Source organism: Castor canadensis, chromosome 2 (genome assembly GCF_047511655.1).
Source record: "Castor canadensis chromosome 2, mCasCan1.hap1v2, whole genome shotgun sequence".
NCBI lineage: Eukaryota > Metazoa > Chordata > Mammalia > Rodentia > Castoridae > Castor > Castor canadensis.
Genome location: NC_133387.1, coordinates 75053276 through 75069159, shown reverse-complemented (window position 1 = coordinate 75069159; position 15884 = coordinate 75053276). Strand labels below are relative to the sequence as shown.

The 15884-nt window shown below is 34.5% G+C and overlaps 1 protein-coding gene across 10 annotated transcripts in view; it reads left to right on the top strand.

The window, feature by feature from the left end:
• Dgkb (diacylglycerol kinase beta) overlaps window positions 1-15884 on the top strand; it is a 648179-nt gene that overhangs the window by 374580 nt on the left and 257715 nt on the right. For all 10 annotated transcript variants that reach the window (XM_074065058.1, XM_074065065.1, XM_074065064.1 and 7 more), the window contains one exon: window positions 1815-1879. In XM_074065058.1, the coding sequence (XP_073921159.1) occupies window positions 1815-1879 (65 nt within the window). The remainder of the gene's footprint in view (window positions 1-1814; window positions 1880-15884) is intronic.

Here is a 15884-nt window from a genome sequence, read left to right as displayed (position 1 = left end):
CAGATGTAAATTGAATGATATTGTTCCAGTGGGTAACCAATATTGATCATTCATCCTTTATCTTTCATTCATATTCCCTTGCTTTTGTTTAACTGGTCTGCTGAGTGTATGTAGTTAGAAACTATTCCAAATTAATTTTGTACCCAAATGCAAAAGAATAAAGTTGGGATACATGCTTCTTTAAAATTAATTAAAAATCATAGACCAGTTCATGTTTCTCTATAATTTCACATTATTTTAAGATAACATTATAACCTAAAATATGATATCAGTATGACTTATTAGTGAGATGTTTTTAAAAAAGAAAAAAACTCTATGACTAAGTGTGAGAGCTAATAACAGCGGCCCATCTAAATAAATATTCCTCTAGCCTAGCAAACCAGGAGAATTAAACCGTAGAGGAATTTTTTGAGTAATTTTTGTTGTAAGTGTTGTTTTGGTACATATAATCTATATATTTGTATCCATTTAATTTGCAGCTTAATTCAGTGAGTTGATAATTTCTAGGAGGCAAAATGTTTGTACAGAAAATATTACATTTAACTATCTTTCGGGGAAAAACAGCTCTGCCATCTGCAGTGGGCATTGGTCCCTCTCTTGCTGGGTCTCATGCTTTGTTATGCTTGAATAAGCACATTAGCCTTTTCATTTCATTCATTGGACTTTTAATCCTTGATTAGTGTTTTCAAGATTCTCTCAGACACGCAACTTCTTTATTTCCTCTGTGTTAGCTTTTCTTTTTCTTTTATCTCCACTAAAAAACAAAATTAACATTGAATCACAGCAATATCCTTTTTCTATTGAGATGATTGGTAAATATATTAGTCTCTCATTTGAGTGATTAATTATGTGTAGATGAAGAATGGTAAAATATCTCCTTACTTGGAATAACAGGTCTGTTTACTATCAGGGCAGTCTGTGCTTGAAAAGCTTGGATTGCAATATTCTACCAATGTCGCACATTCATTGTAATTTCTGAATGAAAGAAAAACTCTGAATAAATTTCCTAAAAGTAAGAAACACCCATTAGGGTTCAGAACTATTGCATTTGCAGTCGCGGAGCTCAGTTATACTTGCCACTGATTTTCTAAAAATAAATTTTTCTCTTTGTTGTGTTGTTTTTCTCCATTAATCAAGATGGGTCAGAAAGTGGCTTGTGGTATGAACAGTTATTAATTACACATCTGTCACACACTGAGCAAACTTTCAAATCAAGCATCACACTTGCCTTTACTGGATCAGAATCCTTACACTTTCTTTTTTACCTACAATTAATATCAAAGGACTAGGATTTTCTCTGCTTAATCATCTTTCCACTTAGATCATTCTTCTAACTCTGCTTTAGCAATTCCTTCAACTACTATTTGTCATTTATGATAATATGTGTTATATTATATATATGCTGAGCATGAGACCAAAACCAGTTATTAAAGCAGAGATATAATTTAAATAGAAATCAACTTCTAGATGAAATGTGACAAGAAATCAACCATGACAAGTGTTATCAACCACACTTGCCTGGAATTTACATAGATTATACATCTTTGCTAATTTGAGAATATCTTCTAAACAATGATAGTGTGAAGGAGTTAATTTGTGGAGCTGGTCATGATAAAATATGGTGATCATGATGGTCATGTTTCTAATCACAGCATACGGAAAACTGAGGTAGGAAGATTGTGAGTTTGAACCCCTAACTCAATGCCAAAAAACAACAACAAAATGTTTGGGTTTTTTTCACTTTTAGTTTTTATTTCCACAAGATAATAGGATCACAAACTTTCCTGTTTTTGTTTTCCTATTTTTCCTCTTAGGACGCCTCCATTGCACACAGATTCCACATCATGAGAGAAAAACACCCAGAGAAATTCAATAGTAGGTAAGGTAAAACATGATGATTATAGTTTCTGTTGACGAATTGTGTCATAGTAACAGATCACTGTATGGTGTAAACTATTTTTATGTAATGAGGTTCAATGTATGTTTTAATATTAAGATGTAAGTATAAATTAAATTTTATTCTATATTTTAATGAGACTATAAAGGAAATGCAATGTGGTCATCTCTATTCTTGTGTTCTGAAAAAGAAAGATATCAAGTATATGTTGAAAGTGATAGTTTACTAAGATATAGTAGAGGTCTTCATATGGCTTAGTATGTAAGTGGGATTATTCTTAATCCCAAGGAGAAATATGGGGTTCTGATTTTAAAATGCTGAGTAACTTCATATTATATAGTTATCTTGTAAATCCTCTAATTTTTGGATTATCAGTCCCATATTGTCCTCAACTAAATGCAGAGTAAGCTAGAGTAATACCAATGCCAATAAAAATTATTTTAAAGATTTTACTTCACAAAAAAACCCATGGCAAACAAAATTAGTTTCCTCAATGATAGCAATAGGCAAACTTCTTTTCCTCCAAAATGCAAAGTGTCCCTGAAAATTCTTACATTTCTTCCAATTCTGTCACACACTAGTACATTGACATAATTTTCTTTCATGTAGATTCATTTTTATTAAATGCCTTTAAAATGTACATCCAAAATTGCTTTAGATCTTTTTCAACTGTAGACTTGAGTGTGCTACTTTATGCAAGAATCATCTTAGTAAACAGTTTTCATGATTAGTGAGATACTATTTGAGCTTTTATCAAATTTGCTTAAATGGTTCAGTAAAACAAATCAATGCTTATTCCTAACACCTACCTCAGCTATTGCCTTGAATTGTTTCTTACCCTATAAATCATGAATCATGACTTTATGCTTGCTTATTTTCTCATAATTCAAAAAGCTATATTTTTGTTTTAAAGGAAATGTGAAAAGGTATATATTTATGTGTTCCCACAATATCTTTAGAAGGATTCAGAAAAGTCTTGTAACCCTAGTTGCTTCTGGAGAAGAAACCGAGTGGTTGTGACAACTGGATTTTTCTTGTAGACCATTTTGCACTGCTTGAATTTTGCTACAGATACATTACAAAATTAAATCAAAAGTTCTCTAATTAAAAACTTATAGCCTTAAATTTTCATTGTATCTAAAATGAAGAGGCAGTTTATAAGATTTAGTTTCAGTTCATTCAATATGTGAAGATAAAATGGTGTAGCAATGAAATTATATTCACACAATGGATTTCAGTACTTGATGATTCACCTTGAGCAGCATGAAAAAATATAACTATTAGTGCACATAAAACCATTTTTATAAAATAGAATGGCCTATGCTTTCACAAATGTTGTTCCATGAAGCTTTTGTTAGTTTATGTTCATATATTAAAAGAGGTTTCAGACCAAAATAAAAGCTGTTTGGAAAGTACAGTATGCACTGCACCCCTTTCAAGAATCCCACAATGTAAAAGCACCTGGAAATCTTTAAGAAATACACAGGGGTGGGAGGATAACAATGTGTGGTCATTTATTTCCCAAACTGCTTCCAGAAAGACAGAGAAAAAAAAGACAGTGAGTGATAAAAAGAGAGGGAAAGAAACAAAGAATGGAGAAGGAAAAGAATTAAACATATAAAGAGCTATATCGATTCATTTATGTGACAATCAAATTTGACAACCTACATTTAAGGGTGTCAATATTTATGACCCTTTCTCAAGTGTTAGAGGTTAATGAGTTCTTTCTTCAAAATAATTTTAATTCTTCTTAATAATAAAGGTTTCTATTATTCATATATGTCTAATTAATTATTTATTGTCAGTTGCACTGCTAATTTATGACATTCCTCACTGCCCAATATATGCCTAGATACTATGTGCAAAAACATTATATACCTCAATGTTCTCACTAAAACTTTGTTGTAAATTTGAGGCATGAGTACATCATGCTTATAAATAGGTTTCAGGGAATAGTTTACTTGAAACAAAAATTATATAGATACTGCCTTGTAGAATGGCACAAGGTCACATGTTTATATGGTGACTTCAAAGAATACTGGGTGGGTGGTGGTGTCGGAACACTCTTCTGCAACACCATAATGACTGCCCTCCCTATGGACCCCTGCACTGTCCCTATGTGCAGCCAATTCCATCTGAGATAAAGCAGGAGGCAGAGGAGCCAGGAAGGTGCAGGTGGGAAAGTGGTATGTGGTCTTTCTTCTATTTTGATGACCCTGAAAGTCCTAGCTGCATACATACCAGCCATGGATCACACAGATGCGATCAGTGTCACCAACAGTACATGAGATCTGACCATTCGGGCATCACCAAAGTATTCACAGTAGCTGTCAGGCTCGCCAGACCCCAGACCAACAATATAAGGTGGGTTGTCCTCTTGCCTCTTTTTTTTAAGATTTTTTTCTATTGTTGTGCTTGGGGTACATTGTGACATTTTGGTGTTTGCAAAAGTTCTCCTGATTTTTTAGGTTAATCTCCTCTTGCCTTCATTTTTGACCTCTCTACCCAGACTCTTCCTGTCTCTGATAACCCTACATTTTGGCAGTCACAGGCTTAGCTGAAGAAAGAAGGTTATGAGGGAGGGCTGACAGATCCCCTGAAATCCTTCAAAAACTATCTTGTATGCTCTCACCTACTTCTGCTGAGTTTACCAGATGAGAAGATGGAGCACAGAGCTGATTGGGAGCATTTAAAAAGTTAGTTTCATGTCACTCCCAGCTTGAAAGCCTTTAGTTACTCTCTTGTTTGCTTCATAAATCCCAAGTTCTCTGTCTAGTTCTTCCACAGATTCCAGGTCCAGACTATGTTTAAACCTATGATTTATCACTTATACTAACCTGAGGAAAGGTCTTTGATTACCATGTCTTGTTTCCTTCTGGAAAATGAGAAAAAGTATTGAACACATGAAATGTACCACATTAGATTCTCCTTGGAGCTCACCGGCCATGTGTCCAAAGTTGCTGTCTCTTCCCACCACTTGCAGACTTGAATGGAATGTTTCACCACAGGATATGGGATCTTGCATCCCAAATAGTTTCTAGCAACCCAGAATTCTAGGGTAAATAATGCTTATTGGGTAAAATTTCACTAGTGGGAAACGGGAGGTGGAACTGAGACAGCCAGATAAATTCTGCCTTCTTTATTCCCTTGCATGAATTGCTGCAAAGCACCAAGTCTACAAAACAATATAGCTGATGAAGAGACCTACTAAGAAACTAATAGACATGCTTCTTGTGTTATTCAAGGCTTGGCATGAAGTGGCCCCAGCCTAGAAATGTATCACTGTGCATTACTTCTTTTTCTCCTCAGCCTGTCTTCCCTTTTTTTTTTTTTTTTTTTTAATTTTTCCTCCCAAGGCCTAGGATTTACACCTCCAAAACAGAGTATCAGCCTTTAGTTTTAATTAGCCTTGGGAGTACAGAAAGAAGGGGGACAATAGACTTGGAAAGAAAAGGATGAATATTCTCTCCCCCCTGTAACTTCTCCCTTCATTTAACCCAGGTGGGCTACCAAGTATAGGATATTAAAGGACCTGTGTGGCCCTGCTCTCTGCTGAAAGGGTCAAAGTAATGACTGTCCTGGTAGTTTAGAACTTTATTTTTTGGACTCAGCGGGACATTTTATGACCAGCAAGCAAACATGTAAAAAGGCATTGGCCAAGCTATCAAGTGGTGAGCTGAAGTCTCAACCAGAATCTATCTGTTCCATAGATGGGTCTCTTCTCTAAGAGATAATATCTTTTATAAGTGGTGCCTGAACCTAATCCAGCACCATACTGCCAGGTGATGACCACAAAAAGGTAGACTAGGTCTTGTTTCTATGCTCAAAATACCTTCTCTATCTAATGTCTAAGAGTTCTACCTGTGAGTGGTGGCCATGGAGAAGAGAAGTCCCAAAAGAGAAAGGTCAGACTTTCTGGAGGAAATGACCCTTGAGCCCAGTAAGTATATAAAAACTAATAATTCCTCAAATGTTAAAATGGAACTGAGCAGATGCATGGAGAAAGAAGTGTATTCCAGGCAGAAAGAGCCTAACTACTATTCAGAGTAAAGTCAGCCTGTTAATTTCCATTCATTCAACCAAGGCTTTTTGAGTCCACAATACAGAGAGCATTAAGTCTGTGGCAACCTGTTGTAGCAGAATGAACTAACAGCAGTGTCAGGAAGGAAAGCTGATCATGAGTCAGACCTCCAGGACTCATGGCTATTAGCTATACCTTCCACTTCCCAGACATGTGCCCTTAACCATGTCCTGTGCTAGACACTGAAGAGTCAGTGGCAGATGAAAGCAGGTTGCCTTTGATGTGAAACATAAGAATAATAAGCAAAAATTCTGAATTTGCTAAGTGCTACTAAGGAGAGGAGCTGGACCTATATAGGCTCAAACTTATTCAGGACTCCTGAAAAACACGCAACAACCTTCTCCTGTCCCCCTACCCCTATACCATTCCTGAATGGCTGCCTTTGTCTGCCACTGTGGCCTCACTCTACATGGGGTAAGTATCTAAGTGTCCTTTACACAAACTCTGAGTGAAGTGAGTGAACATGATAAAATATAGGGCCGGTAGACACACAGTCATTTGCCCCAGAGATTGAGATGTTGGGTATGCAATATTTTTTGTTACAAAATTGACCCCAGGTCCCTTCCATGGAGCAATCCACTGAAGGTTGAATGGGGGGGAAGGGGAGTGTCTCCATCCCACCTGGCTCTGCAGGTAGCATCAGAAGGCCAGATTGCTTATTTGCAATATGAAAGATGAGAAATCTGGTGGGTAATCCGTCACTTTTGAAAGGGAATTGGACATAGAGCAGAACTAGGACTAGAGAGGACCTATCTATGAGAGGCATGCTACAATGATGGTGATAGGGTCTTCTGCTCTTGTGGAGGTCATGACCTAGTGGGGAAGGAATGTTATGAGGTAACAACAAAGTACTGCAAGGACTTGCTAAAAGGATTAGAGGATTAGGAGGATATTTCAATCTCATTTTTGCCAGTCTTTATTTCATATATATTTTTATTATATATATTTATTTTTTACCATCTATGTTATTTATTTCTAAACAATTGATAGCTTTTGTACAGTTTTGGAGTTTATGCTTGTTCTGTTTGGGTTTTATTGAATTTCAGTCTGCCGATTTATATTCTCAATAAAACTTGGAAAAATTTTAAAAAGAGAGCCAGGCCTATAATAGATGCTAAATATATTACTGGCAAATAATTTTTAAGATGGCACTCATCCCTAAAAGCTCGTATATTATCAAGAAAATTAGGTATGTGCCTATCAATCTATACTTTTGTACATTGTCTTCACCTAGCATTCTAAGCATTTAGGTAATTTCCTAAGCTATAATACAAATATTTAGAATGTGAACATTTTCTAACAAATTTCTATAAGGAAGACATATTGTATATAAGCAATTTTAGAAATACAAGGGCAGATTTGGGATTTCAACATTAAGACAACCTCAGTCATAGCATACTTGCAGGAATTTACAAGTGAGTTTTTTAAGTACTCCTAATAATGGTGTTTCAGATCAGATCTCTTATCACAATAAATCATATGGAATTAATATTAGCCTCTAGTGTGCTCACCTTGAAATTCATTTATATTTTAGAGAACATGATATTTCTAACATTATCATAAGGTAATTAATTACCAAAATATGAGTTCTGTTCTCTATGGTTCTTATGAAAGAAATTGAAAGAACTGGGAAAGGTAATGATGTTCCTGGTGCTTAAAAGCGTGCGAGTTAAAAGGTTTATATCATGTTCTTTCCAAGTTTCTAGGTAGGTCTAAGTTAACTGCTAAAAGGAAAGATGCTATTCAACTTTCTAAACTTTAAGATAAAACTGAATTACATAATGACTTCCCATTTTTTAGACTCAAAACAAAATAATCTGTAGATTTGCTACTATAATGTATTATATAATATTGATATTTAAAGTATTTATATAACATGATTTTTAATATTTGCAGCCATTTTTATGCTCTTCTATTTTCACATCTATTTCACTTTCCTTGGTTTTATTTAGATAGAACATTTAAAGTTCTTACTTTTTAACAAAAGAATATTAATAATTATTCATTGATACTATAAAATAAGCACTCATTAAAATGACAATGATGAGGGCTTATAAGGATTTAGAAAAAAATACAAAACAGTCCTTGAATTCCATGAGTATAAACATGCAACATTAACAAGAACTTGCAACAGTATACAAAATAGAATTAGCTGGACGAAAAAGTATTGATGATTTTACAAAGATTTTTTAAACTTGAATTCATAGAATCAAATGAAATTGTTAATATATCATACTTAAAACCATTTTCTTGGAATAAATCAGGAAGGATCAGCCAGCAAGACTAAGCCTAATCATGAGTATTCCATTCTGTCCACATGGCTTTTTTTCAAGTATCTCTAATTTTCAGAATTAGACAGCTTTCTCAGTTCCCTGTTTGGAGGCGCGTGCTTCATTTTTGTACTCTTTTCTGGTTTTTCTTTGAAGAAATCTAGATAACTGATATTATTATGCAACCTTAAGACAAAGTAACTCAGAATCTATGTTGTGATTATGTTTCCCCAAATTACTCAAGAAATTAATAACACACATGAATTTAAGAAATTTACCTGTACCTTCAGAATCACACTAACTGTTCTGTGGAGTGCTTCTAGAATTATTTTTTCCTCAAAATAGGTTTTGTGAACTCAAGGAATAGATCTTTGTTTTTTTCTCTGGGCGTTTAGTATATACATATCGCATGGGAAAAAATGAGCACTCAATAGGCATTTATTTGTTAAACTCATTTATTATTTCATAGTTTGTCTTCCAGACATCTTACTGCTTTTATAGGGTATGCTTTTTCTCTTGCCAAAAAACTAATAGAAAAAATACAGTTGTAACATGCTTAGAATGAGTCTTGAGTCTACATAACGGTTCTTTCAGGCATTAATAATATCTTTTTGTCTTCTCAGTCTTCATGTTCTTAGCCTCAAAGAGGCAGTGATTCAAAACAAACAAATTCTACAAGACAAATCCCTGAGCACTATCCTCTGATAATGAACAATACACAAATATGGATTAGTTTTGTGGCTTTTAGTTTTGTGCTTCTTATCAATTTTATAGGTTAGCAATATGTAATTATAAACCACTTATTAATGTTTACCTAATGAGATAGTATTGAGCTGATGATTGAGCATAAATTATCACTCTCTATATACATTTGTATGTGGGCATACTATCACTTGTAAGTTGCATAACCTGTGATATTAAGCTATATGCTGAAGTCAGTTAAATTCCATTCTGGATAAATGATATCAATCTGAGGGATATACCACCAAAGGAAATGTCTTATTAGTCAAACTAGCTCATAAATCATTCTTACTGATTTAGATATGCCAACTTTATATGTGCATATTCTTTATCATGGTATATAAATGCTCTCTAGTCTTAACTTGAAAAGTATAATTTTCTATATATTCTATTATCTACTAAATGTGGAGAATTATAACTTTCAAGTTGAGAACAGGATTTGTTTCTGGAACTACTATTTAGCCCAGGCTGTCCTTGACCTCTCGATATTCTTATCGCTGCCTCCTGAATGCTGGGATTTTACGTATGTATACTGTGTCTGCCTTAATATAATTTACAAGCCAGGCATTGTGGTGCACTCCTGTATGCGCAGCACTCAGGAGGCTGGGCAGGAGGATGGAGAAGTCAAGGTCAGCCTGGACTACCTAGTGAGATCCTGTCTCAAAATATATCCCAAAACCTTACAAACTATGCTATTCACTTCACATAGATTCATTTACATGTTGACACTTGTTTAGATATTTTATTTGATCTAAGCAGATGGAATTGTGAATGATTGAGTGAGTCAGAACTGTGTGCACCCTGGGACTTACCTGCAGTCTTCTGCATCATTTCCCGGTATATTTAAACCTAAACATTTACTTCTTTGTCAGGCTATTCAAAAACATGTTTATAACATTTCTATTTGAAATTGAGTACCTAAATAAAGACAAGATTCAGTAGCTTTTCTCCCATCTTTGCTCTTCCCTCCTTTTACTCTTTCTGTCCCTCTCTTTTATCTTTTCTTTTCTTTTCTTTTGCAACAGCACTAGAAAGTCAAAAAAATCAATGAACATCCTGAAGCTTGGATCAACTATTACTTATCTGGTATTGATATGGTTGATTTTTTTATTCTTCAAAGATTCACTGAGAAGCCATGTTTATATGGTAGGCTCCCAGCTAAATGCTGTATTTGTAGATTTTTGTAAGAAAACAAAGAAACTGAACTTGAGGTTACAATTTAAGCACATTAAGAAACACGATTTGCAGTTACAGAGAGAATATTAAGTCCTGCAGAATAATATAAGTGCAGGAAAACTCTAATTGTAACTATATGTATCTCCTGGGTCTGCCAAATTAGGGTGACCATTGAAAAATAAGGTATGCATGATGAAGTAGAAGTTACTTATATCTTCCCCAATTGATATAAAAAAGAAATACTTATTTCTAGTTTCTGTTTGCACTTTTCCATGCAAATGGTTTAAATATTAGTTTTTAAATGAATTTGCATGTGTTCTATTCAACCATTTATACACCAACACACACACTCACACACTCATACACACACACACACACACACACACACACTCACACTCGCAGTCACTTCCTATGATAATAGTAAACAGGATATATGAACTCGCTGTAGATGATTCAGAGGATTCCTCCAAAGAAAATAATCCCAAGAATAATTCAAGTAAGAAATAAGAAAGAAATCTTAGGAAAAAAAATCTACTTGTGATTGTAGCTTCTTTAGCTACAAGAAAACTTTTGGAAAATATATGTCAAATTAAAATACGAAGTAAACTATTTCTCATTCCTCACAAATTGAAAGCTAATAATATTCAACATATATGTGATATATTTTATTATATTTGTATAATTTCAATTAATCTGTAATAAACAGATCATAAATTTAAAGGAATGAAACCAGAGGTGAGTTTAGACAATAGTTAAAGCTCTTATTAACAAGAACCACCTCCCAGTTTGTCCGGTGTCTTGTGTTAAGAGCACTGTGCTCCTGCTCAGTGTTCACATCTACCTCTTCTTTAGCACTAGTCTCTCTAACCGTAACAAATCCAGCTGTGTTCTGGGAAATGCTCTAAACTAATTAGACAACGGACAGCTTACTTTGGGGAATAAGCTTATGACCTTCTTTGATGACAATGACTTGTTTTTGTCTTCTGATATCTGTGGGATGTCTATAGGACAGAATTTTCAATTGGTTAGAGTTCAATTTTTATTTTCTTAGTATAAATAGTGCCACATAAGCTCATTGAGTTGATATAAAGTTTAAATATGCAGTTTATAGTCTCTAAAGTTAGAATTCACTATATCAACATTATAATAAAAGTGTGTTTTGATTCTTCTAATATAGAATTGATTGACTCTTGGTAGAAATCACCCCAGGGAACCATTTTGAGAACCCCTGATGTATCGCTTCTTTATAGGACATACTAAGTATAAAATAAGTCTGTCTTGAACTCTTTCCAAAGAGGTTAATCACCTCATTATTAGGTAATCTTACCTAGAAAGTAATCCATTTACATGGCTAATTGGAACTAATTAGATGCTCTCAACTGCTCCTTGCTCCATCAACGTGTCAGTTACTAATGCTGTTCTTTTGGAGTACATGTAATATGTTCAGCATTCATTTCTGACTGAACATATTTAATTCTAAAATCCTCACCTTGAATGGCTGATTTTCTTTGAAAAAATAATTCCTTTATGGGCATCGCTCTTTGAATAAACAAGTAATATTCATATAAGCAGTATTTAGAAGTTTGTATTTCCTGCTTTGAATTTCTACATGAACCACAAAGAAAAGGTCTCACTCAAGCAAATCTCATGCTCCTGTACATTGATAGGAACTATCAACTGAAAGAGGAGGAAAATATTTCATTAATGGGTAAAATTTCTGAAGAGTTAGAAAGTAGGACAAAACTTTAACTTATTGTGAATGTTCTATCCCAACTTCTCAGAGCATCACCCTTCTCACTTTGGCTTCTAGTAAGAAAATGCTAACAATGCTATAACATTATTTTACTTTTGATATTTTACTTTGCACAAATTTATAAGGAAGCCAAAAACATCAAAAGAATAGCCAGTGTATCCCAGTTGTCATTGCTCCATAACAAACTGTCCCCATATAATAAGGGTTCTATTTCCTCTTCATTTCAACAATACTGCTCCAAGTCTCTGCAAGCTGTGGCATCTCTGAAAGGTTTGTATTTGTGTTCTTTCTACCTTCTGCCTACCTCAGTTCTAAAGCGAATGTCATGTGGTTTTGGATTTTATTATGGCTGCATCTTACTTCCACCTATATTAATTTTGTTTACTACTGCTACATAACAAATGACTCCAAAGCTTAACATTGTAAAACAGCCATTTTACAATATACATAGCTTCTGTGTGTCAGAAATTCATTCAAGTCACAAGCTGATCTCTGCCCCATGATACCTGGGTTTTCACCTGGAAGTACTCTCAATAGTTGGAGGTAATTGAATAGGGAGGAGCTAGACTCATCTGGAGACCTGGTTATTTGTTATTGTCATGTCTGGTGGTTTTTAGGTTGTTGGCTGAGACTTTAACTAGAGCAGTGACATGTGGCTTCTCCAAGTGCCCTGGCTTTTTCACACTGCGATGAAAAGTACTCCAAGTCTGGAGTACTTGGGCTTCAGACATGAAGACCCATAGCTCCAAAAATAAAGACCCTAATAAAACAAGCAAATGCTCTACAGTCTTTCCTGACCTAGGTTTGGGGAAGGCACACTGTCATCTTCACTAAATTCTTATTGATTAAAGCTGTGAAGGGCTCCTTCAGAACCAAGAGAGGATATAGATACCACTTTTCAATTGGAGGAGTATAAAAATATGTTCTAAAACCTCCAGGGATGTGAGAGATAGGTAATATCAGGCTCTCCATTCAAAAGAGATTACAGTTAATGGGAATAATGTCACAATTTATTATTACAGTAAAGGCTACTATTTATGTGGAAATAACTCTTTCAAGTCATTAAGTTCTTTTTACCATGCCATGTTTTCTTTAGTCATCAAAGAAACTTTATTCCATCACCACTGTTATTTTCTATTTACCAAGAAAAATACTAGTAGCAAACATTTCATAATAGCAAAAGAAAAGCCCATGCTCCTAAGATAGAGGAGTAAACCATGCATCTAAAATACCTGCTTGTTTCTCCATGTCCACTCCTATTTCCATGGAACTCACTCTCTTAGTTCTGAAGTTATATCTTCTATATATGCCTCCATAACACTTAGATTAATAGCACCAGCCTTTGGTAGTTTTTTGCATGAATAAAATTAAAGCAGAGGAAAATTATTTTGACAGTGACAAGCAAATAATACTAAATAAATATTAGCAATGGTGATTCATGATCTTATGTCCTATTGTAATCCTACCATATGGGGTTCAATTTAATTTTTGTTCATAGGACTCTGACTTTCAACCTTTCCTTATCTTGCCCCTTTGGTTATTGTTTGAATTCACCTTCTGGGCCATACTTACAGAGTCTGTACATGATGAACAGTAAAGAATATAAATTCTAATGCCAGACCTGGATACTGGCAATGTTTACATTCATAAGTTCTAAGTTCTGGGTGTATAAACACTCAGATGACTAACCCTACAAAATCCTCCCAGTGAACAGAGGAGTAAAGGGGATGACAATTAGATGCTTGGAAGGGGTATGATTTTAAGAGAAAAGGTAAGAAAAGTCCTTGCTGAGAAAAAAAAATCAATCCATTAAGAATTTTCCAAAACTCATCTTAATTTGCTTTTTAAAATAAAGGAATTTTTGGTTCAAGACAAATATGATAGGACAGGTCAAGTTGGATCCAGAGATGAATAAAATTTTCAGATCCTGATTTCATTTTTCCATTACTATTTTGTCCAAACTTTTTTGTATCTCAGATTTGTCCTCAAATTGACTTAAGTTAAAGTGTAAAAATAATTCTAGGATGTACATTTCTGAGCCCACGGTGTCCTGAAAGAGCAAAAGAGAAAGGATAGTACTGATTTATTCCTACTGGCTCTGTTTTTGCTACATCTGCCACTGAAACAATAACTTTCATCAGCTATTGAGAATTACGTTCCTTGCAATCACATGGCTATTATGAGCCAGAAAAGATTTTATTGCTCAGGGAAGAAGATGATTTGACACATTCTGGCCAGTATGGATCAGTAGGGAAAAGATACATGTGAACAAATACAGACAATACTGTGGGACTAATGCTGGAGTGTTGTACATGGAGGATACAAAGGGGATGGGGTATGACTGATCGGCAAGGTCATGGTTTTACAAGAGAATAGGAGTTTTATAAGCCCCCGTGGAGCCAATAGAACAAATAACATGTGCTAAGGTAAAGTGGCCTAAAACATATCAGTGTATGGTGACATCGAGAGAGAAAGAGAGAGAGAGAGAAGGAAGGAAATAAGGGAGCAAGGGAGGGAGAAAGGAAGGAAGGAAGGAAGGAAGAAGGAAGAAAGGAAGGAAGGGAGGAAGCAAGGGAGGAAGAGAGGAAAATGAAATGTTATAAATGGAAGGTTAAAAGAGCTTTTCAGAACACAAAGAACTTGGGAACTCCTGTTGGAAACATAGCCTTTATTCTTGGCCTGTCCTTAAAACTATAGTTTTTAAAACTAAGTATTTGGTTTTTTCAATTCTTTTATTCATTTTTTGATTTTTTATTCTTAGCCTATTCTAGTTGTACAAGGGGTTCATTGTGACATTTACACAAGTGTTTATAATGTATCTTAATTAGATCCACTCCCTCTATCTTTCTCCTTTCTCCTCCCTCCCCCCCAACACACTTCTTAGAACATTTTCAACAAGTTTCATTGTTCAACTTTCATTCATGCGTATACACGATAAGGGGAAAAGGGTGAGGAAGAGTAGTGGAGGGGGGCTAGGCTGACTTAAGCACAATGTATTTACCAAGCAAATATATTTACCAAAGCAAAAACCTCCACTGAACAAAAAAACAGACACCTGAACAATAAAGGACAGGAACATGAAAAAAGTCATGCTAAGGAGAGAGTGTTAGTAGGAGGGGGAGGATAAATGAAGACAGTAAAAAGGAGGATTAATATGTTTGATGTGCTTTCTATACAAGTATGAATATGAACATTGAAAACAGTAGATTTTTCAGTAAGAATGTGATAAAGCTAAGAAAACATTTGGAGAAAAAAAAAGTGGTTGTCATTACCTTACTTAGTAATGTGTAAGTCCTTGAATCTGGAAAGGAAAGAAATGGTAAGTAAGGCAGAATACTGGCCATACAGGAATGGAGAACAAAAGGTGGTATATAGGGTGAAGAGAGTAACTTTAATCCTATATTTGTTGAGTGCATAGATATCATCAGTGTAACATCCAGGCCAGGTCCATAGTAAGATGTCTGTGTTAAGTTGAATGGTTATTGCAATAAAGGAATCATTTTTGCTACATTATCTGCAAACTGGAGCATCAGTAAAGTCCAAAGTAATGATAACTGGGTTATTTTAGTGGCTTTTACTATTTTGAACATAATAATTATCATTAAGACTTTTGAAGAGATTGACTTAAAATCATGAGCAAATTATATTTTATATAATAAGAATAAAAGTATTAAGCACAATTATTATGAATTACTAGTTTTACCAGGTATATTTATTTGACACTTACCTAAATTACTTATTTTTATTTGGACTATTTTATCAAGAAAAGTTACTTAGGTATAATCATTTATTATTATTTAATTTTTTTAGGATAAACGATTTAGGAATATAATTCTACTGTGATCTTCACAGAAATATGTTGTTAAGATTTCTGGAATTCAGATTAAAACATAAACTCCTATTAAGTTGCTCATAGGTTATTAGGAAGTAAAGGAAGGAGTTTCAGGGCCTCATATTTTTGTAAAC